The sequence below is a fragment of the Lathamus discolor genome, chromosome 2 (assembly GCF_037157495.1).
Source record: "Lathamus discolor isolate bLatDis1 chromosome 2, bLatDis1.hap1, whole genome shotgun sequence".
NCBI lineage: Eukaryota > Metazoa > Chordata > Aves > Psittaciformes > Psittacidae > Lathamus > Lathamus discolor.
The window spans coordinates 43159753-43185680 of record NC_088885.1 but is presented as its reverse complement, the minus strand read 5'-3'; the positions used below and the strand labels follow the sequence as shown (position 1 = coordinate 43185680).

General features: G+C 37.9%; 1 protein-coding gene across 1 annotated transcript in view; it reads left to right on the top strand.

The window, feature by feature from the left end:
* The window catches only part of ODAD2 (outer dynein arm docking complex subunit 2), an 88716-nt gene extending 66370 nt beyond the window's left edge, over nucleotides 1-22346 (top strand). Inside the window, 1 exon segment of the mRNA XM_065669252.1 lies at nucleotides 21983-22346. Within this exon segment, the coding sequence (XP_065525324.1) occupies nucleotides 21983-22096 (114 nt within the window). The 3' untranslated portion in view covers nucleotides 22097-22346.
* The last annotated feature ends 3582 nt before the right edge of the window (nucleotides 22347-25928 follow it).

Sequence of the window (25928 nt, the reverse complement as noted above, 5' to 3'; positions counted from 1 at the left end):
TGCAGGTACTTATAAAAATTCTTATTTTGGTAGTTAATTACGAGCATCTTCTACAAAGACCTTACTTTAGAAAGAATTTTTCTCTCAAAAAGATTTGTTTAGCAAAGTTTTATCTCCCTAGTTCAAGTCAGAAGAATTATTCCTTTGGCAGAGGAGAGATAAGGATTATGGCCTTAGAGGTGGAGATGATAGGAGTTCTTAATTTTCATAAATTTCCTGAAAAATTCACCATCCTACAGACTTTTCATTTCACTTTGTGTTCAGGTAAACATATTGAAAGTAAGAGTTGACTTACAATGCAGTGTTGTTAATGTTGAAGTTATGCCTGCAGTAATGATAGTGCACCTTATTGTGAGTAGTTTCAATTCTGGCACATTGATAACATGCACAGAAATTCTGATGCTTCGGGGAAACATTTACGCATGCATGCCACAGTTGCTAAGAGCTTGAGCAGCTCATCAGAGACTTTCTCAAAGCATCATACTTTCTGACCATTCACTGAGCAATGTGTGTATACATGTTTCTGTCCAGGAAACCAGGAATAAAAACATATAGAGAAAGTAATTTCAGCCAGATTCTCGTATTTCATATTTTGCCACTGCTGCAAACAGTATTTGCTAATCACAAAACAACAGGTATATGCACACAGTTGTGAGAGAAAAAGTGTTCCAATTTTTTACCTAGTTGTAACTGCACCCAAAATACATTCAGTTTTCTCAAGCAAGGGTATGGGACAAAAAGGTCGGGAAATAACTGGTGTATATCAGTTGCCATGTGAAATTCTGAGTACATAAACACAGTGATTTTGGAGGAAGTTTAGAAACACAGTTTTATAAAGTTTTTCATTTATGTTGAGTTCCACACTCAATGTTCTTATGACTGGGAATGAAACAGTGGTTATGATCTGTGACAGATGGATGAATGCTTTCTTTCTACCAAACACCAGAAAACATTTCCTCTTTCTGAAGTAAAAAATCATGGCTGTGCTGGAAAAGAGATTTGTATTTTCACAGACCCTGTAACGACATGTGGGATACTAGAAAGCAGGAGAAATTTTTAGATATCAGACTAAGGAACAGGCTTTGACCTGAATTCAAAATTGGAGATAGCTGTCCACAGACTAAGGGAGAAAAGAAATCCAGTGGGGACTGGATTATCTGCCAAGATAAGTGGCAGTACCAGGCAATGTTCTTCACATTTGGAGTCTGTCACAATTAGAGGGAAGAAAAAAAGGAAAAGTCTCAGACAACTGGAAGCACCCATCCATTACTGGGTTTTTCGTGGAAACATCAGAAATTCTCTCTTAAAATGTTGCTGTTGAAAAAGAACAAAATTGTCCACCTATAGCTGACTGCTGCTGAAGCCTTAGAACAACCAAGCTTGTTCATGAAAAATCTCCAACTATCCACTAAAGAGCACAGGATTTTTAATAAGGATGTTCTTTTGAGATGAATTGTAGAAAGACTGTTCTGCAAAGCACACACAGATGAGGAAGCGTAACTACTTTAGCAGTGAAAAAATTAGTCTAAGCATGTTTTAAAGGAAGAATTGAAGTCATCTGAGGATCCTGAAGGAATATTTAAATAATTGTCCTAGAGACCATGTCATTGTGTCAAACTAATACTAATCACTAATACCAGTGATTCTCTGTGTCGTACTTTTTCTTGGTTATATTGGCAAGCTATAAATTGGGATATGCTACTGAAGTGAGTGAGTGAGGATAGTGGTGTGCATAGGCATTTATGAAATTGCTCATACTATACTTTCTAAAAGGCTTCAGATATTTAAAAAGATTCAAAATATATACAAGTGAAAAACATGAAACTGATATTCCCTGGTCATTCTTTCTTTGCAAATGAAGAAAGATGAAAGGTAATCTATTGTGGAAGTTAATACCTGTTGTTGTGGAAGTTTATTTCCGATTTCTAAGTAATGTGAAGGATTTGGTTTTGTGGAATGTCATTATTATTTTTGTGTGAAGAAGGCCTGGGAAGTTTGAATGGCCTCATCACCTACGGAGTTTAGGCAAGTCTTTTATTATGAAGCTAATGAGACCTCTGCCGAGAATATTAAGTAATGAAAAAAAAGAAAAACAAAGGAAAATAAGCACCCACAGTCAGCCTGTGGAAGAACAAAATTCATTGAAGTCATAGTTGATCTTAACTTTAAATGTTTACATTGTAGACATGCCAATCTGCAATAGTCACCCAAATTCTTAATAACAGTCAAGGAAGAGGAATAGATTCTTCACTGTGTTTCATCTTCTCTAATTTTGACATTTATGCAAAGGTTAAGGCACCTCAGCCTCTACTGGCAGTATTTTCTGGTCTCCTTTGGCTATCTTGGGAGTGCAGGTTCAAAGTTCAGATCTGCACAACTACATTGTAGGTATCTGTTTAATAGGGTGAATTCCATCCCAAGGTAATGGAGAACGTGTTTAAATGAATATACAGTCCAGTCCATTATTAGATAGGAATTACAGAATTCTGAATAATAGTGCAATAAGAGCTTTTTAAAAAATAATCTATTCTTTCTCCAGAAAAATACAGATGAGATGCATCTATATGCTATGATATATGATATGATAGGGAAAACAGCCATGGGAGACATTACTGTGGGGATCTGCTACAGGCCGCCTGATCAAGGAGAACCTGTGGATGAAGCACTCTACAGACAGATAGGAAAAGCCTCACACTCGCAGGCCCTTGTTCTCAGGGGGGACTTCAACCACCCTCACATCTGTTGGAATGATGGCACTGCACGGCACAAGCAATCCAGGAGGTTCCTCGATTGTGTGGAAGACAACTTCCTTCTGCAAGTAATAGAGGAGCCGACAAGGAGAGGTGCCATGCTTGACCTTGTGCTCACCAACAGGGAAGGGCTCGTGGGAAATGTGGTACTCCAGGGAAGCCTTGGATGCAGCGATCACGAGATGGTCGAATTTGAGATCCCCAGGACAGAGGGAAGAGCGTGCAGCAAGCTCACTGCCCTGGACTTCAAAAGAGCAGACTTTGGCCTCTTCAGGAGCCTGCTTAGTAAGGTTCCATGGGATATAGCCCTGGAGGGCAGGGGGGCCCAAGACTGTTGGTTGATATTCAAAGATCACCTGCTCCAAGCTCAGGAGTGCTGCATCTCAACTAGAAGGAAGTGCGGCAGAAGGGCCAGGAGACCTCCTTGGATGGATAAGGAGCTGCTGAGGAAAATTCAAAGGAAAAAAGAGGCTTATAAAAGGTGGAAGCAAGGACAGGCAGCCTGGGTAGAGTACAGGGATGTTGTCAGGGAAGCTAGGGACCAGGTTAGGAAGGCTAAGGCCCAGTTAGAATTAAACCTAGCCAGGGATGTTAAGGATAACAGGAAGGGATTCTACAGGTACATAGCAAACAAAAAACAGACTAGGGACAACATAGGCCCCTGAGGAAGCTTTCAGGAGAACTGGCTACACAGGATTCAGAGAAGGCTGAGGTTCTGAATGACTTCTTTGCCTCGGTCTTCACTGGCAAACGCTCTGTCTGCACCACCCAGGTCTTAGAAGGTAGACACAGGGACTGTGAGAATGAAGACCTTGGGCCCACTATGGGAGAGGATCTGGTTTGAGACCATCTTAAGAACCTTCCCATGCACAAGTCCATGGGACCTGATGAAATCCATCCGCGGGTCCTGAAGGAGCTGGCAAATGAAGTTGCTAAGCCACTGGCCATCATATGTGAAAAATCATGGTAGTCAGGTGAAGTTCCCGACAACTGGAAAAAGGGAAATATAACCCCCATTTTCAAGAAGGAGGAAATGGAAGACCCGGGGAATTACAGACCAGTCAGTCTCACCTCTGTGCCTGGCAAAATCTTGGAGCACATTCTCCTGGATGGCATGCTAAGGCACATGGAAAACAGCAAGGTGCTTGGTGACAGCCAGCATGGCTTCACTAAGGGGAAATCCTGCCTGACCAATTTGGTGGCCTTCTACGATGGGGCTACAGAATTGATGGACAAGGGTAAAGCAGTTGATGTAATCTACCTGGATTTATGCAAAGCGTTTGACACTGTCCCACACAACATCCTTCTCTCTAAATTGGAGAGATATCAATTTGATGGATGGACCACTCAGTGGATAAAGAACTGGCTGGATGGCCGCACGCAAAGAGTTGTGGTCAATGGCTCGATGTCTGGCTGGAGACCAGTAACAAGTGGTGTCCCTCGGGGATCGGTGCTGGGACCGGTCTTGTTTAACATCTTTGTTGATGACATGGACAGTGGGATTGAGTGCACCCTCAGCAAGTTTGCTGATGACCCCAAGCTGTGTGGTTCAGTTGATACGCTGGAGGGAAGGAATGCCATCCTGAGGGACCTTGACACGCTTGTGAGGTGGGCTGATGCCAACCTTATGAAGTTTAACCATGCCAAGTGCAAGGTTCTACACCTGGGTAGGAACAATCCCAGGCACAGCTACAGATTGGGCAATGAAGAGATTCAGAGCGGCCCTGCAGAGAAGGACTTGGGGGTGCTGGTCGATGAGAAAATGAACATGAGCTGGCTTCAGTGTGCGCTTGCAGCCCAGAAAGCCAACCGTATCCGGGACTGCATCAAAAGGAGCATGACCAGCAGGTCGAAGGAGTTGATCCTGCCCCTCTACTCTGCTCTCAGGAGACCTCACCTGGAGTATTGTGTGCAGTTCTGGTGTCCTTAACATAAAAAGGACATGGAGCTGTTGGAACAAGTCCAGAGGAGGGCCACAAGGATGATCAGGGGACTGGAGCACCTCCCGTATGAAGATAGGCTGAGAAAGCTGGGGCTGTTCAGCCTGGAGAAGAGAAGGCTGCATGGGGACCTCATAGCAGCCTTCCAGTATCTGAAGTATGGGGATGCTGGGGAGGGACTCTTCGTCAGGGACTGTAGTGACAGGACAAGGGGTAACGGGTTAAAACTTAAACAGGGGAAGTTTAGATTGGATATAAGGAGGAAGTTCTTTCCTGTTAAGGTGGTGAGGCACTGGAATCGGTTGCCCAGGGATGGTGTGAGTGCTCCTTCCCCGGCAGCGTTCAAGGCCAGGCTGGACGAAGCCTTGGGTGGGATGGTTTAGTGTGAGGTGTCCCTGCTCATGGCAGGGGGGTTGGAACTAGATGATCTCGAGGTCCTTTCCAACACCAACTATTCTATGATTCTATGATGGTGATGAAACACTCTGCCCAGCAGTAACTGAAGCACACTTCAAACATAATCTAATGGAGCCAGATGTTATAAATTAGTGAATCTAACTAACTTTGAATCCAGGGATTCAAAAAAAGATCTTTGGAGTATTAAGGATGTATTCCTTTCATCTAAGTTTGGCCACTTTTAGGTATGGAGTTTAAAGTAGTCTGCAACACCTTCTGTAGTTAATGAAAAGAGAAAAAGGACCTGCAGGCTTGTCCTAGATGAAGATAGATGCCCAAGATATCTGCAAGGAACAGACTTATGAAACTGCCTGGTTTTCTCCACTGAGTAGAGAAAGGATCTGGGTGACTATCTCAGACTAAACAGCTAGCTTTCAGATAGCTGAATTTAAATTAATATCCTTCTGAATGTTGATTTTCAACGAGCTTGCTGTAGAATGGAAGTTGTAAGGCTGGAAGAAAAGTAATGCACCAATATTTGAAAAGCCTAACTAAGATTTTAGTCAGGTACACTGGACACTATTCTTGTGATAAATAATCGTAGGTACATATATTATAATAGTAGAAGGGGTCATTTTAATGATCTAGTCTGACTAGCCTTGCTCATACAAACCAGAGACATTGCTTCAATTTATTTCTGTTTGGAATAGAGTATATCTTTTAGAAAAACACGGACTCTTTACTTAAAAAATTCCAGCAATGGAAAATCCAATAGAGCCATCATAACTTGTTCCAGTAGTTAAATAACTTCCCCATGAAAACATTTGCGCCTTATTTGTAGCCTAAGGTTTATCTAGCTTTATCTTATGCAATTACATGCATGATGCTGTTGCTTGGTAAACTGGAAAGCCCTATATTGCTGCTACTCTCATACACATTCTTATTGAGTAAGATGAAATACTTGTCACATTGTAATCTTTTTAATTAGTTAAATAAATGTAACCTCTGATGGAAATCTTTTAAATTCTTTAATTATATTTGTATGTCAGTTCTGATTTTTTATTTTTGAACTTCCCTTTTGAACTGAATTTTAACACACTTCAGAACAGAATTTGGTATTACAGTAATATCTGTATGAATACTTAAAACAGGTAAAATAACTTCCCTGTTTCTGTATAAGCTCTGTTTGAACATCAGAGATTTTCATCATTCTGTTTGACCACAGTATTGCCCTCAAAGTTTGTATTAGGCCAGCTTTCTACTTTGACTTCCATGTCTTTTTGGAAACTGTTCCCCAGGTTAAACGTTCGCATGCTATAAGGGTGGCTTTCATACACAGGAGTTAGAATTAGGTAATATTGTTAATGTAAATCACCAGTGAATTTAGACCTTGTGATATAAGTTGATTTTTATTTTTTTTTTTTTTTTTTGTCAGGAGACAAATACACTTTAGAGATGTCAGATGAGTTTGAGCTCATTTTTGTAAGAATAATTCATGATTTAAAAGTAGCCACAAATTTATTTAAGCATTTTATTGTTTTAGAGAGGAAAATTTTAAGAAAGCAACTCATTGACTCTTTTTGTACTGCCTTTAAAATTAAATATTGCTTCTCCACAATGGAGGTTGAGCAGAGATAGGATTCGTTACAGACAGACACTCCTTCAAAACTGAAGTTTTTCACTGGCTGAGAAAGTGGTAAATACTTTTGAATTAATGTAGACACAAATGGATTAAGGTCTACAAAAAGAATATCAGTGTCTTTGATTGCAAACAATGAAACTAAAAAACGCTTTTTCTGCTTGCCAATGAAACAATGTATTTGCAAGTACCTGTTCAGATGGTACATAACTATTCTAAAACATTTATTAAATCTTTCCAGTATCTCATATGAAGATTTCTTGATGTTCTGACTTAAAATTTGTGCTCAGATTCTGGATTAATTGAATAATAAAAAGTAAAGGTATTATTTTTTTTCTATGTATTCATTTAATTTTGTGTAATGTGATGATACATAAAGCCATTGATCACAGATAGGTAGCTCGCTTTGCTGAGACAGATGTATACTTATAGAGGAAGAGCACTCCAGAAAACTTTGAATTAAATGTAGCATGCAACAAGGCAGAGGTGAATAAACATGAATAGAATAGAATGGTAGAGTAAAAAAATAAAATACCTGTATTATTGATCATATTTCATAGCTCAAGCAAACCAAGATACAATTACTGTTAATTCATAGCTAAAACTCAATTATAGTAAGTAAAACATAAACACCAAACACTGACTGTAAGTTTATTGTGAAAACCAAGGACCACTGGATAGTACCAGTCACCTGGGCTTTTAAGGATTTTATACCATATGGGAACCATAACTGGTGCTGTTGGCAGTTTTTGCGTGTGTATGTCTGCTGAAGACTACAGTCAGAGTAAATTAGCCTCTGTTGAGCTCTGCATTGTTTTGAGCTGCTTTTAGTATCTAAACAAGTTGTTTAAAGGCAGTATTGCTGTGGTGCGCTATGGACAAGTCCATTTTCTCACATTTTTATTCCATTATACATACAGAATTATTTTGGGGCTTGAGGAAGCATTAACTTAATGATTACAGGACATATATGGAATACAGAAGATCAGATTTTCCATTCACTTTCTGACTTTTTTAATATTGAAAGTGTCCATCCAACCTACCAGTGCATAAAATTGATCTTTAGCCTTACTTTGTGGTCTGCTTTATTGAATTATTTGCACAACATCAAAGTGCTCCATTTTCTTAATGTTATGAAATATTAATAGATGTCTTCTAGAATATCAGTTGTAGTTTATAGGAACTTCACTGGGGATGCTAATCCATCAGATTTGTTCCTGTCTTCTCATCAGACTATAGTGTCAAGAGATGCATGAGGTTTTTTTCAGTCCCTGTTTTGCCTGTTTTTTTTTTTTTTTCTGGGGGGAGGGGACAATGAAGGATATAAGGTTTTCTGAATTCTATGGTTAATTCGTAATAGGTGTCCATGGTTTTTTGAGTTCTTTTCTTAGTGGTAGAAAGGTTAATCACATGTAGGCTCTTCCATTCCTCCTAATCTAAGATATAAAACCAGTTGGTTTAACCATGATTTATGAAAATTATTGTGAAATGTAGATTTAACATTTAGTGTGTTCTTTTACACTTTGTTATAATGACTGTATTAAAAATGTATGTTGTGTATTTTATTGTGCAGAGCTTACAGAATATTGGTCATTGTTTGTTAAAGTCATAAAAAGTTTTGGCTAACTGTTTTAGGTGAAAAGACTTTCATGAGACCATATTTTTGAAATAAATAGATGTGAATTACAAATAGATGACAATTGCTAGCTTTTTCTACTAAACAAATTCTAAAAAACCTTTAACCTTTTTGCCACAAACCATGTATATATATAGATTTTAGAATATAAAATACAGAAGTATTGACGCCTACTCTTTAGGAGTATTTGGCTGAGGTTGGTTGTTTTTTGTGGGAGGCCTTTGGTGAGAATAATGAATGCAGAATATAGGGTTTTACATTACGAAGTAAGGTTTAAGATAAGATTCTTATAAATCATTCCAAAATATTTTGTGTAATGTCTCTACAATAATATCATCAGGTACAATGGTATGTATTTGCATATTTACATTTTCATATTTGTATTTTAAGTTTAGAAGAACCCACTTGTTAGCTGCCATGGTTGGCTCTATTCAGGTTCCATAGTTCAGGCTGTAGATACAGCATTTGGCACATGCTCCAAGCTGATGCCTGTTGCTTTTTGTAAATCAGTTGTTACAGTTCTTGGATGTCAAGAAAGAGGGCACTAGATGGCAAAATTTCTGCATGCCTGTTGTCTGCAGGAAGTATGCCCAATCCCTTCACCCACAAATATATTGATCACGTCATACTTTAAAATTTCAGATATAAAATGTTCCATGAAATAAGTCCAATACTGGCATATTTTGTCAGAAGGATTCATGAAAAGTGACAATGTTACACCAGTGCAATTTCTATTGTGTTCGCAACTGCCAGGTGTGAACATCTTCCTTACAGTTTCAGTTCCAGAAAGTAGAAACCAGTAAGCCTTTACCTTCATAATAAGCAACATTTCACCATTCATAAAGTAGGCATACTTACATGTAAAACATGTTGCTTTTGCACAGTTGCCAAAGGTAATGAAGTTTGGCTTCAGTGTAGATTAAGCCTCAGATTTTAAATTTTTTCAAAATTTCACGTTACTAAAGTTTATGATACGTAGCAAGTGTTCTGTTAAAATCTGGCTGATTCTGGATGGGAAAAAACAGCAGCCTAAAGGAGATCAGCTTATCTTTGCCCAAATACTGTGCTTCAGAAGACCTCTAATTTAGTAACGTTTGTATAACAAACCTAGAGGCTGGCATAAAGCTCCTCTTGGCACATTTTAAACATCTTTTAGTCTTATAAAAAGAAGCTTGTCCCACTAAGCTGTAGGTTTGTTGGAGCTGCTTAACAGTAGCTGTGGCCTGCAGCTCTCAGTGATAAATGAGCCGCTTCAAATAAGTGCAATTGCAGCCAACTGCACAGAAGGAATCATTAAAAAAAAAAATTTGCACAGACATTTTTGAAGCTTAGAAATGCACAAACAAAGTGTGTTTAACAGAAATATATGCTGCTCCTTTTAATGGAAAAGATTGCTACTGGCTAAGTCTGCCAGCTTCAGTAGGTGTGCCAAAAAGCCAAGGAATCTGGCAGAGTCCATAGATAGCAGTTCCATCTTTCATCTATATTTCTTTTCTGTATTTATCTTGCTTTAGAAAATGCAGAGAATGTCTTTTCCTTCCGACTTGGCACTATTTCCAAACCACAGAAACACGCAATTGTTTAGCTCCCTGCACCAGTCTTATCCCTGTGACTATGTGAAATGTTTCTTTCTAATTTGACAATAATAAGAAAGCAGAATGTTAAAATATTGTTATCTTTATGGAATAGTATTTTAGCTAAATTGTCAGATATTAAAATTAGTTTTCTTAATTGAGAGATATTTGGCTTAATGAAAAGGGCAGAATGCCAGGTAATTATTTTTGGCATGCAGCTGATCAAAAATAGGTTCCATCTATGGAAGGAGCTATTCAAAGCAGCTGAACATGAGAAATATCAAGAACAATATGCATATATATATATGCACACATGCACATGCATATGTATACAGATGTGTAAATAGAGGCTGAATTGTCACTCAGAAGTCCTTAATGTACTGAATTATGTATTCATTGTTGCCATCTATAAAAAATTTTTTTCCTTCTTCCTGTGGAATTAATCACCAGTTCAAATTGGCTTCAAGCCCTAGTCATTGTAATCTCTTTTATGTCGCCATTTCAAAGAGCACTCTGTGGTGTCTTTTAAGTAATATGGCCTTTTAAGTAATATGGCACATCTTATTGCTGTCACTTTCAAGGTAAAGATGCTAAGGAAAAGTCCATTTGTAATGTGTACATTATGGGATGGGTTCTAGTTTTAATGTTCCTGGTCAGTGTTCTGTACTTCAGCATAAAGTCTAAAGACCTGACAAGGCTGCCAGGCGGCATGAGGCTGGTGAATATTCTGTCCTGAATTTGCTCTTTTTATCTCTGCACATTATATCTGTGCAATCTGCATAAATCCAACAGCTATTAGACTCGATTAGCTCCATTGCAGGATTCCAAAGAGAGGCACTTGCTGGACTGCAGAGGCATTGTAGGCTAACGGAGTGTGTATGTATCTAAAGAAGGTATGTCATACTTTTGTACTGGATTTCCTGGACATTCACTGTACAAAGAATATTTTATCAGTCTTTTGCCTCTCAAAGTATTTTGTCTTTTCATTATTTGTGTAGTCTGCTCATGTGCAATAATCCTATTGCTATTTGGAAGTGTGGAATTGACCATGCCTGGATTTTAAAAGAGCACTCAAGAGCACTTTTCAACAAAATCTCTTAAACTGCTATGCTGTAAGTAGGTGAAGTCCTAAGAAGGATAAATAACCGATTTAAAATGAGGAATCATAGTGTAGGAATTAGGATCAAGTTTTGCAGCTAATTTTCCATTAAGTATTCCATAAATGATAATATGAAGGGTAGTGAAGAGTGAGGTTGCAAACTTTGCTGATGATAAAGCTGTTCATGGTAGTAGGGATGATAGCCAATTGCAAACTGCAATTCATGATGCTGACCCATGGAGGTCAAATCTCCTGTGCAAGGACATCATAACTCAATGCAAAGGTTTTACCTTTTGTGAAAAAAATTGGATTTACTACACTGTGCAGTACCGCGCACTACATGCGCAGCAGATGTAAGGGGACTGCCAGTAACTGTTAGAACTGAAAAGATGTCTATGTATTTGGGTGAGGCAATAAAGTCCTCACGAATAATTTGGATAGAACAATGTAACACAGCTAGGGACACCCTGAATCCCTGACTTTGATCTTGGGTTTGCTACTGATCAATCTTTCTGCTCTTTTTATCATAGTCCAGAAATTCTCATAAAAGTTGCAGTTGAATGTAGGAGTTACTTGCCTTTATATTTGTGTTGACTTCCTGGGCAGTTGGGGGGAAAGCTGCTACCCTCTTTAATTCTTTAGCATCACAAATACGTATAAGGGACCTGTATTTTGAGAAAACACTCTTTGACAAATGCCAATATTCTGCACAAAGGAAAGGATGTTAAGTTCTTTAATTGCGTCATGACTCAAGCATGTGATGCACTGTTTTCCTGAAAAAGTAGCCTCTTTGACTTGGGAGCTGATGAAAAAGAGCGTACATTCCTGTGTAGGAGTAGTGCTTTATCTTACACCAGCTTCCACATATTGTTATAATTAGGTGGTAGTGTTATAATTAGGTGGCGTACTCACCCAAGAATGTCCATTGTTGTGAAATAATATTTTGAGTAGCTAGTTAACCAACCTTTCCAACTATTTCATCCTACCTGAGATACAAGGTAACCTCCATGTTATTCATGTTTATTATTTAATATTCTATGTTTTGAGTATTAATCATGGTTCTTTTTACCTTTTGCAGTGGTAGCATTCAGCTAGAAGCCCACATGATATTTTTGTTTCTATATTAAAGCAGAGCTGCATGGGTTTAGGAAATTGATTTTCACATCTTCCCCCACATGCTTTAACCAGTTTCAGAGCTTTTATACATGTGCTACAACCTCCACTTGCCCAAGCACAGCTATAACCTTGTTTTTATAAAGCTAAAAAAGCACTGCAAACGAATAAGCCAAAAACATTCCAAAAACTTGAAGCTTGGAATTGAAGTTGAGCAATTGCTCAATAAAAAAGGTGAGGAACAGACTTTAATCAGAGGAAATTTTTAAATTTCACTTCTATTAGTTAATAAGGAAGCAGGTGAAGGCCTCCAGTATTTCCTGCCTGGCATAGACAAGTCAGGCAGGCAGGTATTATTATTACTTGCTTGTAGGCTACACAGTGTCTTTAGGAATCTCTGATCTCACAAAGCTCCCAAAATCCAGCAGCCATTCGAGCAGGTTGTGGCCAGAGTGAGTCCTTGAGTGGTTATGTGGACATGTTGTGCTTATTAAAAAAAAAAAAAAAGTAAAAAATCTAACTCCTCTACAGAGAACTCCATGCAAATCACAAATGCTTTGGATGACTATGACCTGAATGGAGTACTAGTTCAAGCCACCCCACATGTTTTAATCACCAAAACCCAAACCATTTCTCTGTCACAGTAAGTGTATGTGATAATGTTTTTCCACAACGCAGACTTTAGAAAAGCACATAAATTTCCGTTACTAGTAAATATACTTTATGACCCTTGTATCAGACTCTGTTCATGAAGAAATGCTCAAATGACTCAGATATTTGGGTCAATTATAGGAAGTTAACTCATCAGTATAAAATAATTTCTTATGTTTTTCTCTATTAAGAACCAAGCAGTTTGACAGTCTTGAAAAGTAACTTCCACTCCATGTCCATTGTTGCTTTCCCTTCTTTCTGATATCACATATTTAATTCTCTGATATCATGCATTTAAATCTAAGCAAATAACAAATATGAATTAATGTGTGGGTTATACACAGATCTTTGCCCATGAACAACCCCCGCTTATTTCTTGCTTCATCACATTCAGATATTCATATTTGTATGAATAAAGCTGAGCTGTGTTCGTACTGTCTATACATTTGTTTATACTATGTTCTAATTGAACATTTTCTAGTACATTTCCTAGTCTAAAAACAGATTATAAGGTGAACAATACCACTCACTCATCTTTCAGTTTATGTAAATATATGCACTGTTGCCACCCACAAATCTAAAATCAAGAGATTATAGATCAGTCTTCTTGCACGCCACAAAAAACACCAAACCAACAACCAGCTTTAAAATACCCTGACTCCTTATTTGAAATAAATGCTAGTGTATAGATCTACAGTGAGAACATCCTGCTTCTATCTGTAGATTTTGATATGTAATGTTTACTAGCAAAAGCACCCCACTGGTTTTGTTTATAAGTGATCAGATGTAGGCAGAAAGACAGACAGTTGGACCATTGGACCTAAAGCTGTATTAACTTTAAAGATCAAAATCAGCACTTGGATCGAATACAGAAGAGAATCTGAAGTCAGTTCATGCATACCAGTAGATCTAACATACTTTTAACATACCACTACAGGCAGATTTTGTACCCTGTTCTAGGGGTAAGAAGCAACTTGAGATGAACATTGCAAAATTTGTCACTAGTCCGGTAACCATGGTGTCTCTTTGCTGCAGTTCAGTGTTCTCTTCAAAGACAGACTACTTATAGCGCACTTCAGGAATATCAGACAAACCAGAGAAAAAAGCATACTGTTTTCATGGTATTGTTGAGACATCAAGCAGAACCCTTCAGTATGTGAATGGACAGCTTAAACCTCCTTGTTTTCCTCTGAATTGCTGCTGATAGTTTGTTTGCAACTGCCCCTTCTTAACTTCTGTATAATCTTTATATGACTGTAAGAGATAGACAAAATGATAGTATTCAAATTGATAGTAACATTAATAAATTTGGAAAAACAAAACAGAATTAGAAATTCTTTATTGATTTCCTACAGTACCTCTCAGTAAAAAAATGAAAGGCAAGGTAAAAGCCATGCCTCTGTAAAATTGAAATAAAACAAAGGGTGAAAAAGGAGATAGAAACACAAAGAAGAAAGATTGAACAGGCTAGTAGCAATGTAAGGGAAGGATAGTCCCCGACATGTTATTGGGTCAAAACAAATTGTGAAAGGAAAGCAACATACATGACACATTTACTGCTTTGAATGTCCACTACGCAGTAAGTAAGCAGGCTCCTGTTTTAATCCTAATAAAATTAATTTACAGTGAATTGAAAAAATCTTTATTCAAATGTCATTCCATTGACATTACAAAAAGTTCTTTATTCTCTCTATCCCACCAAAACCCTTTTATATGCTAATCTTCTTTTGAAAACTACAATGAAATAAAAATAAAATAGAGAAAGTGGTTCAAATAAAAATATGCTGTAACACTCTGGTCTTCATCACTTCTGGATTATCAGATCTGCCTATTGCTTTTTGTGGGATGAATTTCATATCCCATAAGACTTTTTGCACATCGGAATGTTCATGATGGTTGGATTCTTTCTTAATATCATACCGAACATCTTACAGCTGAATGCAGATTTGAACTTTAAGGACTCCAACTGGTTACGTATAACTGTACCTTTTAAAGATTAGAAATACTTTTGATTACGAGCTTCATTTAGCTACATTATCTTTGTATGGTATTTTATATTTAGTTAGATTTACATCTGAAAATGCTACAAATATCCCCTAAAGTCCTATAAGTAAAGCATTGAGATGGGATAACCTTTAAACTTACTGTATTTTAAAGTGGCCTGCAAGTTTACATTTTTTATACTATTTTATATTTAATCATTTAGAATTCTGTTAAATTTCTCCTTGTTATTCAGAGTTCTTTGCCCATTTATTATGTCTTTGCATAGAAGGGGCATATTTTAAACTTCAAATCTATCATGGCATAAAATCAGTTTAGGTTCATCAAAGCTGCATATTCTAAAGAAATAGTAAATATCTCATGGTAAGGTACCACTAATCATATGTTCAGAATATTTCACTATGAAGCCCTACTCTTCTGTCTCTTGTTTCCCAGCATTTTGTGGGATTCAGCTTACCAACAGCTGTCTCATCACATACGAAAAAGTAACAACTTGCTGAGAGCAAGTCGCCTGTCTTGCAATAGGTGAGATGGTTTAATATCTGGAAGTGCACAGCAAACTGCAGTCAAGTTTCTTCTCATCCTAATGTGTTCTGCACCTGTTTGCAGGAAGAGCACAGGTTTGCCTGCCACTATGCTCTTCCACTGGTTTTCTGAGGGAGGAAGGGAAGGATCAGAGACAGCTCCTGGACAGCCTGCTCGTCATCACCATAATCAGGTGTATCTTAGCACAAGCTGCATCCTTTGTACCTCCTCGTGCCCCAAGCCGCGCTTGAGTGGCTCCAAAAGTTGTTATCCTTTTTTCCATGGCTGCCAGAATGGAGATGTGTTTCATGGGAGAGAGAAGAAGAAAGAAATAAGAGAGGAAAGGAAAAGAAGCCAGGTTCAATCTTCTGGGATCTCCTCCACCCCAGACAGCAAGATTCAGCTCCCTCCTCTTTACATGCACAGTGAGTGAACTAGGCTACACCAGGGGTTTCTCTGACTTCATTCCCAGAGAGGAGAGACCTTATACAAGAGGGAATCAGCACAGTGAGTGAGTGGCCACTCACACAGTGAGAGGCCCTGCCCATCTTTTGCCTTTACTGGATTTTCTTAGTACTGAATTTTGTATGTCTGATAGGTCAGAGCGTTCCCTGACATACAGGACTTTATATCCAAAATCTATGCTCTTTGTGCCGCCTGAGAAAATTAACAGAAAATGCCCAGAACTTAGATGAGCATCTTCTTAGGAGGCTGTTGCGTGGTACATGTTGCCTTACCCTTTCACTCAGCTGAGAGAGGAAATCAGGAAACTGGCCTGAATTTTACTTGAGAAACAGTGACTTAGCTTAACCTTCATTATGCTTTTATTGTGGAGTGTGTTTTATTCTTTATAATTTAATTTTATGAGAATAGGAATATGTGTAACATAACACTCAAACTAGGTGCTTTAATATTTTCCAGTATGCAATATGGTGTTGAAAGTTAGAAAATGCTGGCTGGATCTAGACTGATACTTTCTTGGATAAGCTTCTCCCATATGCTTTTATTTAAAGTATTTTTTTCTTTTAGGTTAGATTTATAAAAAGCATGTGAAAAATGTCTTTTTTGGAAAAGAAGTGTTGCACAATTAGAAAATCACAGTGTTAGAAAGTTAGCATCCTTTAGGAAATATTGCATGCAAAAGAAGTCAGATACTAAAGCTAAATTAAAAAAAAAAATAGCAAGTCCTACCACCAACTGGAAATGCTATGTCAATCTACAAGATGTTGTATTGAAATAAATGCCTTTATTTCCAGGAATTTTAAGCTCTGTGTGAACTCTGACTAGCTTCCCAGTATAGATATGAATCTTGTCAAAAGAGTTTGTCCGTATTTCCTTCTGATTAGAAAAAATCAAATAAAATTTGTTTTATAGGTCACAAGACCTAAAGAAGCCATAAATAAGGGCATTAAATATTTTTTATAGTTATTCTTTATTCATTATTTGCTTTCGTGTTCACAGAACTCGGGAGTATTGAATAGGCTGATGTTTTATCTGTTTTGTATGAGCAAGGGAATCCCTTTCCAGCAGGATTGTTTAACACTTTCCACTGTTTTGGAAAACTTGTTGAAGATATATCACATGACTAACCTTCTGTTTAAAGATTAATATGTGCAAAACTCTATTCTGTCGGAAAACATCACTTCTTATGTTTCCTGCTTCCCCCCTCTGAGTCTGGAAGCTGCAATGACTCTGTCTAAAAGAAAATGGGTACTTACAAATTATTGTAACCAGTACATGAAGCATCTCTACCACCTGAGATTTCGTCAGAGTAAGGGTTTGTTGGTTGTCTACATTTTTTCTGCTTTCAAATCCCCTTGCACTACTTCTTTTGTAGAAGTGAAAAAATTTAGAAAAATATCTTGTTAGAAAAGAAAATTATGAGCCCATTTTTATTAATCTTCTTACTCATCCAGGGATCCACACCATTTTGAAATGACACTTTTACAAGTTCTTATGTCGATGTTTGTGTTATCTTGTTTGAAATAACATTTTCAATTGGTTATTTTGTGATGGTAATGATACTACGTGGAAGGGAGCTGTTCTTCCAGACAGTGGGAGATGGCATCATTCAAGATACATGACTATGCAAGAAAATATTACAGCTTATCTCCTTACCTTTTACTGCTGTCCTGAGAAACAAAAGACTTTCTGATTTTGTTACACCTTTGGCATGACAGAGAGTGTAAGACCCAACAGTAAGAGTTTGCAAATAGTCTCTTCAGAGCAGCAATTCCTCCTCCCAGTCTGGGGCACTACAGACTGGTCAGCATCTGGGTAAATTAGGGAGGGAGTCGCCCTGGAACACATTTCTGGGCACAAGAAGGAGATGATTTGAAACAGTAACCGGTCGCCCTCCATATGTCTAAGTCTGTAGATGAGAGGAGAGCAGCAGATGTCATCTACTTTGGTTTTAGCAAGGTTTTCAAAACTGTTTCCCACAGCATACTTTGACCCAAGTTACAATGTTGTATAGTCTAGATGTGTGAACAATCAAATGGATTAAAACCGTTTGGATGATCCAGCTGAGAATGAAGTAGTTAATGGATTGTATTCTACCTGGACGCTAGTGACAAGGAAAGTTGCTGAAGGGCTCTGGGAGCTCAAGGAGGCTGAAGGGCAAGGAGATCAGTCATGAAAAAGTTGGAGCTGAGCTTTTTGCAGTGATGCATGGGAAGAAGATGAGCGACAATAGGTATAAACTGAAATAATAGTAACTGTGTGCAAGGAAAGCCTTTTTCTCTGTGAGGACAGTCAAACATTGCAATAGGTTGCCCAAAGACATTGTGCCATCTTCATCCTTGGAGGTTTTCAAGGTGAGGCTGAATAAAACTCTGAGCAACCTGGTCTAACCTCATAGCTGATTCTGCTTTGAGCATGACATTGGACTAGAGACCTTCTGAGACCTCTTCCCTTCTGAATTATTCTATGATTGTGCAATCCTAATATAGTATCACAGTTCTGTGCTATTTTAAAGCTGGGATAGTAATAGCAAAATCTTAATTGTTCTGAATATTTAAGTGATTTGGCTGTGCATTGCTCTTGCTTTTGGAACCCAGAAATGCTACATATGCTCTGTACGTTCTCCAAACAGCTTGTATTTGTGCTTATTTGCTGGTATGACGTGCTAACTGTGCAAAAAATTTTGGACTCTTGCCTTAGAATATAGATACCTGCCAACAGAAAATGAAGGCTACATAGTGCTGCAAATGCTTTCTCTGTCTATGGAAAATGCCTCATATGTGCCAGAAAGAAGCATTTGTACCACATGCTTTTTACTGCTCTCACATCTGTTAACATTTACATGTGTCAGAAAACAATACCTGAACAGTAAAAGGAAGAGATACCTGAAGTTCAAGGGCATTGCATCAAGAAAAAGGGCATGTTATATTGTACTGGCACATTGGAATAAAAAAAAAGAAAGATTTCTTGGACTTGTCAAATATTTCTAATATGTAGGTATAGGCTGTGTATACCATCTATACATTTCCATATCTGAATTGTACGACCCAAATTGCCAGTAAATTGAACTGAACCCATGAAAGGGTCAGGGAGTGGCAGTCAGGAAGTGGAAGAATTGTATCTTGTTAGATACAAAAAGAATAAAATTTTATTTCATTTAAGGCAGGATTTATATAGAAATCTTCAAAGTTACGTTCTTACATATGGAATTACCTACTTATATTGAAATATTTTGCATTCTCAATAATCTTCTCTTCAGCTGTCTTTTTGTTAGCACAAAAGGAGTAGGTTAACTGACAAATGTTGCTGTATATCCTCAGTCCTTAGAGGCAGCTACTGTATTGAACTGTGTTTCCAAGAATATTTCTTTGAAGTCATACTGTGCATATTGTGCAAATCCTGAGACACAGTGTAGTAGAGGATTTTGTATGATGTGGCAGTTCTTACAGATGTTACCTCTGGCAAGCGATTTAGAAGAAAAACAAATTAGAGAGCAACTGATCCTTGATCTCCTGAACTCAGAAGAACAATCAGTATTTGATACCTTTCTAAAAATTGCTGTTTGCATTGGTTGCATTAGTACCTCTGTGTCTTCAAGCATCTATTTAGTTATTTGAGCCAGTGTCATGTATGTTCTTTTTTAATATTTAACACTGATTTTCCAAAATACATCTGCAACAAAAAGCACAGACACTCCCCTAGACGCATTGTTGTTGCTTAATGTTGAGCTCTGTACAGAAAGAAACAAAAAAAATACCTATTTTCCTAAGTCTTCTGAGCCTAGAAGGAAGTGGTGGCTGAAAGAAGAAATTAATAGCTTTAAATTAAGTCCTATCTAACATGTAGTCATTATTAAGGCAAAGGTCTATCTTTGGGTTTTGCTGTATTTCTGATAGATAATGTATCTTCAAACCATTATTTTTGCAATGAACTTCCACTCTTATGCGTTGATAGCAGGTCCTATGCTGAAATTATTATGAAAGTTTGACTTCCATGCTCAGTACACTGAAAAAGCCTTGCATTAGGTCTGCGAAGATGCAGTGAATAATCACATAAAACATATAGTTTCTTTGCCCCCAAATTTGAAACCTATGGCTTTACCAAAACCACTGTATGAACAGTATGTGCATACATATTTTAGGTTTTGAGTCAGGGATGTGAAGTATCTCTACCAGTTTTATTCTGTAAGTTATACAAGAAAGTTGTGAGGCACCCAAAGAAGCACTTTATAGTCTAAGCTGATGAGAAATCAGCTGGTGGGAAATAGCAAGGAAGAAAGATCATCATCCAGCAGTATTTCTTAAGCAAAATATAAAAAAAAAGAGAAGTTAAACATCTAATAAGACCTGCATTCTGGCTTTTGTGCTTTGTAGAGCAGCTTTATCACTAGGCAGAGACGAGCTCCTTGGTCTTACTTCCATTTGAAGTTAGTTGAAGTCTTGCTTCCACTGACTTCTCTGGTTGCTGACCCTAGCCCAGCTTTTCCATGCAAATAAAGAACATAAAGTTTTCTCATATATTTCTTCTCATGTTGTTTTAACTCTGACATATCCTTTCAGGAGTGTTCATACTTTCAGAGTTCTTATCTAGATACTTGTACATAGACACAAAATCATGGAATCGTAGAACAGTTGGGGTTGTAAGGGACCTATAAATGTCATCTAGTCCAACCCTCCTGCAGCGAGCAGGGACACCTTCAACTATATCAGGTTGCTGAGAACCACATACTGGATTACAGTAATGGAAATTATAGGAAGAACAATTGCTAGAAGAATTTATAGTTGATGCTTAATTTACATAATACTCCTCTGACATATTTCAGGCCTATCACAAGCAGTCTTAAAAGTTACATGTAGGGGTCAGAGGGTGAAAGGTGACTGGCAAGATGCTTGTTTTGTACATTTGACTAACACAAATACTTCCTCAAGTATAAAATGCTTTGATCTCTCTAAGCAAATGCCATATGTGTGCAGCTGTGGCCCCTGCCTCACGATTGCTGGAAGGTTAGAAAAAGGTAGCATATGTATTTGGTGTCTGCATTCAATTTATGCTTTTATATTTAGCAGTTCATAATTTTGTGTAATATTTTAGCTGTATGAAAAATATGCACCAGAGTTGAGTGATAACAGATTTCTCTGTGGTTTGACTCAATATTGTTTGGGTATACACAGAATCTGAAGTATTGCAGACTGAAAATATAGGTTTTAATTAGAGCTGTCTGAGCTTCAAGATACCTGAACACACATTCAGCTTGGCAGATTTTCAGAGATCCAAGGGTTGCATGGAGCTGATTTAAGCTAAGCAAGAGTCTTCTGTTTTCCAACATATATTGCATTTGCAGTTGCATCACTGACTTACAACACACTGAACAAGTGAGATCCAAAAGCATTATTAATGGTTTTCTGATATGTAAAAACGTTTTATCATCAGGGCATGTCTTATGTCATACTTGTGTTGAGCAGTACCTTACTCCAAGGGAATTTCCACTGAAAAAAATTGAATTACTTCCAGAGTAAAGGACTAGACCACATGACTGAAAAGCTGAATCAGCTCCAAAAGTTTGGAACCTTTCTTGAGCTTTTGCTTTTTACTTTTATGTGCAAATGTGTAGGACTGATATACCCAAATCTGTATCCTTCCAAGCACTTTAATGTGAGTGGTTTGCTGTGACAATAAAGAAACCTACTGCAGTCAATGTGACATGAGGGTCCATTCACATGGATCCAGTTTCATGATCAAGGCCAAAAAGTAAAAAAAGCATGGCTTTATTTATTAAAACTCTTGAGCATGTACAAATATACTTGTATTCCTTGGGGGAAAATCCATGATTTCAAATAAAGCAAATGCAATTTCTACTTACAAGAAAAAAGCCAAGTCACAACCAATAGACAGGCATGATGCAGTAAACAGAAAAGCGGACATGAAAATATCAATTGACAGGTATAAATAGGATAAAGTATAAAGCATTGTGCACTATGTGTACATTGATACATATATGTTTATAAAAGTGTACATTATATATATATACACAAAAGTATACATACATATATAATAGTGACATTAATATGAATTTTAGTATTTTATTATGTATGGGGGTAAATTCATGCCGTTGTTCTACATATGATTTGAATATTATTTAGATAGTAGCACACCTATTAGTTTTGCTTATGCTGTGTCTCTTTTGTATTTTTGCTAGCTCCTACTGCCTATGGTAGGCTCTACAGATGAAACTCTGCAGGAGGCAGCAGCTGGTTGCATAGCAAACATTCGCAGATTGGCTCTAGCGACAGAAAAAGCAAAGTATGGATGATGTTCTAGCAACTTCTACCAACACACTCATTTTGCAATATGTCTACATGTAAATAGATGATTACTCCTTCTAGCATCTGTATTTCACAGCAAAGCTCATTTATATGAGGATAATTTAATAACAAGAATAAATTTGTGGAAAATTATGTTTGTTCTCACATTGCTTTGTTTGTCACACCTAGCTTTTATAAAACACACCTAGTTTTGTGTGGTTGATAGTATTACATCTTTCAAAAGACTATTGGTTAAGATATGGCAAAGACTTTTCTACAATTAATACTCTTGTATTTGAAATTCATTGTAGATATAAATGGTTTTGTGTATCTGTGACATTACAATAAATTTTCCTTCACTCTGTGTGTGGTTGTGCAGTGATTTATGAATGCTTTCAACAATTCCCTTCATGCTAAACTTGTCCAATCATCCTGTCATTATGTTTTTGCCTGTTTGATCACTTGCAATTCACAATTCACAGGAGAGGACAAAATGCAGATACATCAATCTCACATCTGGTGAGATTGTTATATAAGGACTGCAAACAGCTGTAGCAGTAGACATCACTCCAAATTTCCTGCTTCTACCAACATCAAACAAAATGGTGCTTAATTTTATAAGTAGCTGGTGAAATGTGTTTTAATTAACATGTGTTTAACTCAAATTAAAATCTACCAGCTGTAAATAAAATGTAGGGTATTACATTTACATTTCCCCATTACCTTATTGTGGTTTTTTTTCATTTTTAAACTGAGGACAACATTGTATTGATGCAGTCAATTTTTCTGCATAAAATTATGTTCAGAATTAGAGTTGCTTTCAAAAAAGCACATGAACAACTACTGATACTATAGATTACAGACCCACTGCATGGACCATGCTCAACAACTAATACTAAGGTATTTACTTGAGAGCAGTAATGTCTCCTTCCAACCCAAACCATGCTCTGATTCTATGATTTAAAATTTCCTTTAAGAAGACTCATGCAGCTCTGAAAAAGGAGGATTGCAATGGGCTCTTAGGGAAGGTGTAGAAAGTATATGAAAGGAAACCAGATACGGACAGGTGCTGACTGTGGAGATCAAAATATTAATCCAAGTAGTAATTTTTAATCAATGTAAATACCAACACAGTTGTGGAGTTGTCACAAGTTCCACCAGCATCCAGTGACCAAGCAAATGCTATTTTAGGTGTTCTTGAACTCTGCCCCACAGGGCTGGTATGTTCTTTTGAATAAATATATCCATATTATTATACTGATGTCACAGCTGTAACAGTATCATATGCTTCATCACTGTACCCAAAAATACTTCTAAAATAAATGCTAATTGCCAAATTCATTTGGAAGAGGAGAGGCTTGACTTTATTTTTTTCTCTTCTGTTGGAAATCCGTAGATATAGTTTATCACATGAGTAATGTGTAAAATGTGGCTTATTTTTCAAACTGTTGAGGGGAAAAAACCTCCCTGACAATAATTGTTGTCCTTAACACAACCTCTCAAGGCACTTTTGACTGTTAAGTTTGGATTTCAACTGGAATAAGTTCTGAAGTAAACTTAATTTTATTGTACAGGTGTCGGGGCAATAAATGTCACGCTCCTGACAATGAAATGGCCTCAGCTTGCCGCTGTCACTCACACTGGTAGCCCTTATGTCTTGGAGTAGTTCATCTGAAGCCTTTATTTTAAGACCTCAGGCAGTTAATCCCAGACTTAAGATGACTTATTTGTGCTGTTTTCTTTTCCTTTACTGCGCTTGCAGTTTTCAAAATCTGTACAAGGAGACAAAATGTTGAAATCGATACAGATCCCCACATGGGCAAAGGATCAGTATTTAAAAATATACATCTTTTTTTGGCCCAAACTGGTGGATGTTGTGCAATTAATATAAGGAGATTTAGTTGTTGGAAAATGAGTAAATGAATGTGATCCCTGGCCTCTCTGAACGGTGCAGTACAGCGTGTACATTTGAAAAGCTTCCACTCTCTCTGCAGAGCTATGTTGAGTTTCACAGCACTGCAGGCCTCTGAAAAGGGATCCTCACAAAGCTGGGTCCCACTTGCTGCTCACACACCCCTGCTGGCAGTGCCAGCCTATTCAAGCCCTGGCACCAACTCAAGCAGCCTCAGCCGCCTGGACCCAGCATTCCCACCATGTATAACCAGGCACCAGCCAGCTCCTGCTCCCCAGCTCCTGTGCCTGGAAGGGAAATGCCTTCACTCTTCTCTCTTTCCACCAGCTGCTACTTGTCCACATAAACCTGTAGCCTCTTAGGAAATATGGCTATACCAAGCACGAGAGCTCAATATCATATTCAGTGCAGAGCAAATTGATGTACAAATTCAATGTAGAGTTCTATTTCAGCTGCAGAAATGAAGTGACTTAAAAAGTTGGGTCAGACTCAGTCCTGTTGATTTGCCAGCATCTCCTCAGTGTGCGATTCCTGTATTTTCACAGTCTTGTAATAAGGGGTAAGGAGGGTGTGTGTCAGTTTATTTACACTGAAGTTACCATCAGCAGGGAGTACCCATCACTTTTCACAATTTCAGGAGCCAGTTCCCAGCTCCACACAGAGCACTGTGCTCCAGCTGTTGGCCATAAAGCCAGGCCTGCTCCTCACCGGCTTCTCATTTTCAGCTTTATTCCACATTTTCATTAAAACGTCAGAAAGTGTAGAGCCCAAGTAAGAAAAGTTGTCACAAGAAAGTGTTGTTTTGAGTATGGAAATACTATAGTTGATGAGGAAAAAAAAAAGCAAGAGTAGAAATCTTTCACCTTGATGCAATTATTTCTGGAACCTTAGAGGCCCACTACATCTTTCAGTCTATGCGTCTGTCAGCAGCAAGATAGCTTTTCTTCCACCATACCATGACTTTATGATTTATTGCTTGGTGACAGATAACCATTATCAATAATTTAATTGTCCCAGGATGCTGAAAGTACACATTTGAATCTGGGATTTATGTTCATTTCCTCTTAATGTTCATGCTTATGACATGTGCATGTGCTCTGACACACGATATTGTCTCCAAGTTGTCAGGGAAATATAAACTTCCCAGCCTGGGTGCGATGGAGCTGTGATATATTAGGGGTTTTGTTACTCTGTTCCATCACTGAAGCTTTCCTTTGGTGAGTAAATGAGGTTGAGAGTCATAGGGCTGCCTTGAGATTTGACTCCGTAATTTGCTTTAGGCTGACTGATTGCTTTGTGTGAAAGTGCAGTACCTCTTTCATTCCACGCCTCCTGAAATGAGTCGAATGAGCTGCTGACACCAGGGTCAGATGTAAATTGTCCCAGGAGGCTGAACTAGATAATATGTTAGTTTAAGAATTTCATCTCATAATAAATTACATGGTTGTTCCTTGCTCATTTCCACCAACATAATCTTTATTTTACATGTGACAGCAGGATGGAAACATGTAATGTGTTTCTTCAGCAGTGGTATTCAAGTTTCCATGCAGGTTGTTTGCATAGTTTATTTCCAGAGTCAGAAGCTGACTGCTCCCCAACTGTAAATTGTGGTCTATTTCTTCTTTAGGCACTTACGTATTGCCACACACTTCTCAGGATCCAGAACAACAGAAGGAAGCAATGCTGCATCTTGTCCACTTCTCAGTTCAGACAGCCTTCTGCTGTTTGGTGACCTGACACAGGCCAGCACCCACGTTTCTGTAGCCACGGCCATCACAGCAGGAATTGGTAAAATTCATTCAATTTCTGAAAGGATTAATTTTACCAATTACTATTCGCTCCCTTGTTTAAACAGAGATGTTCTTCAGTGCTCAGTATCTTGCTGCTTTGGCTATTGAAGCCAACCAGAACTCATCCACTCTAATGGA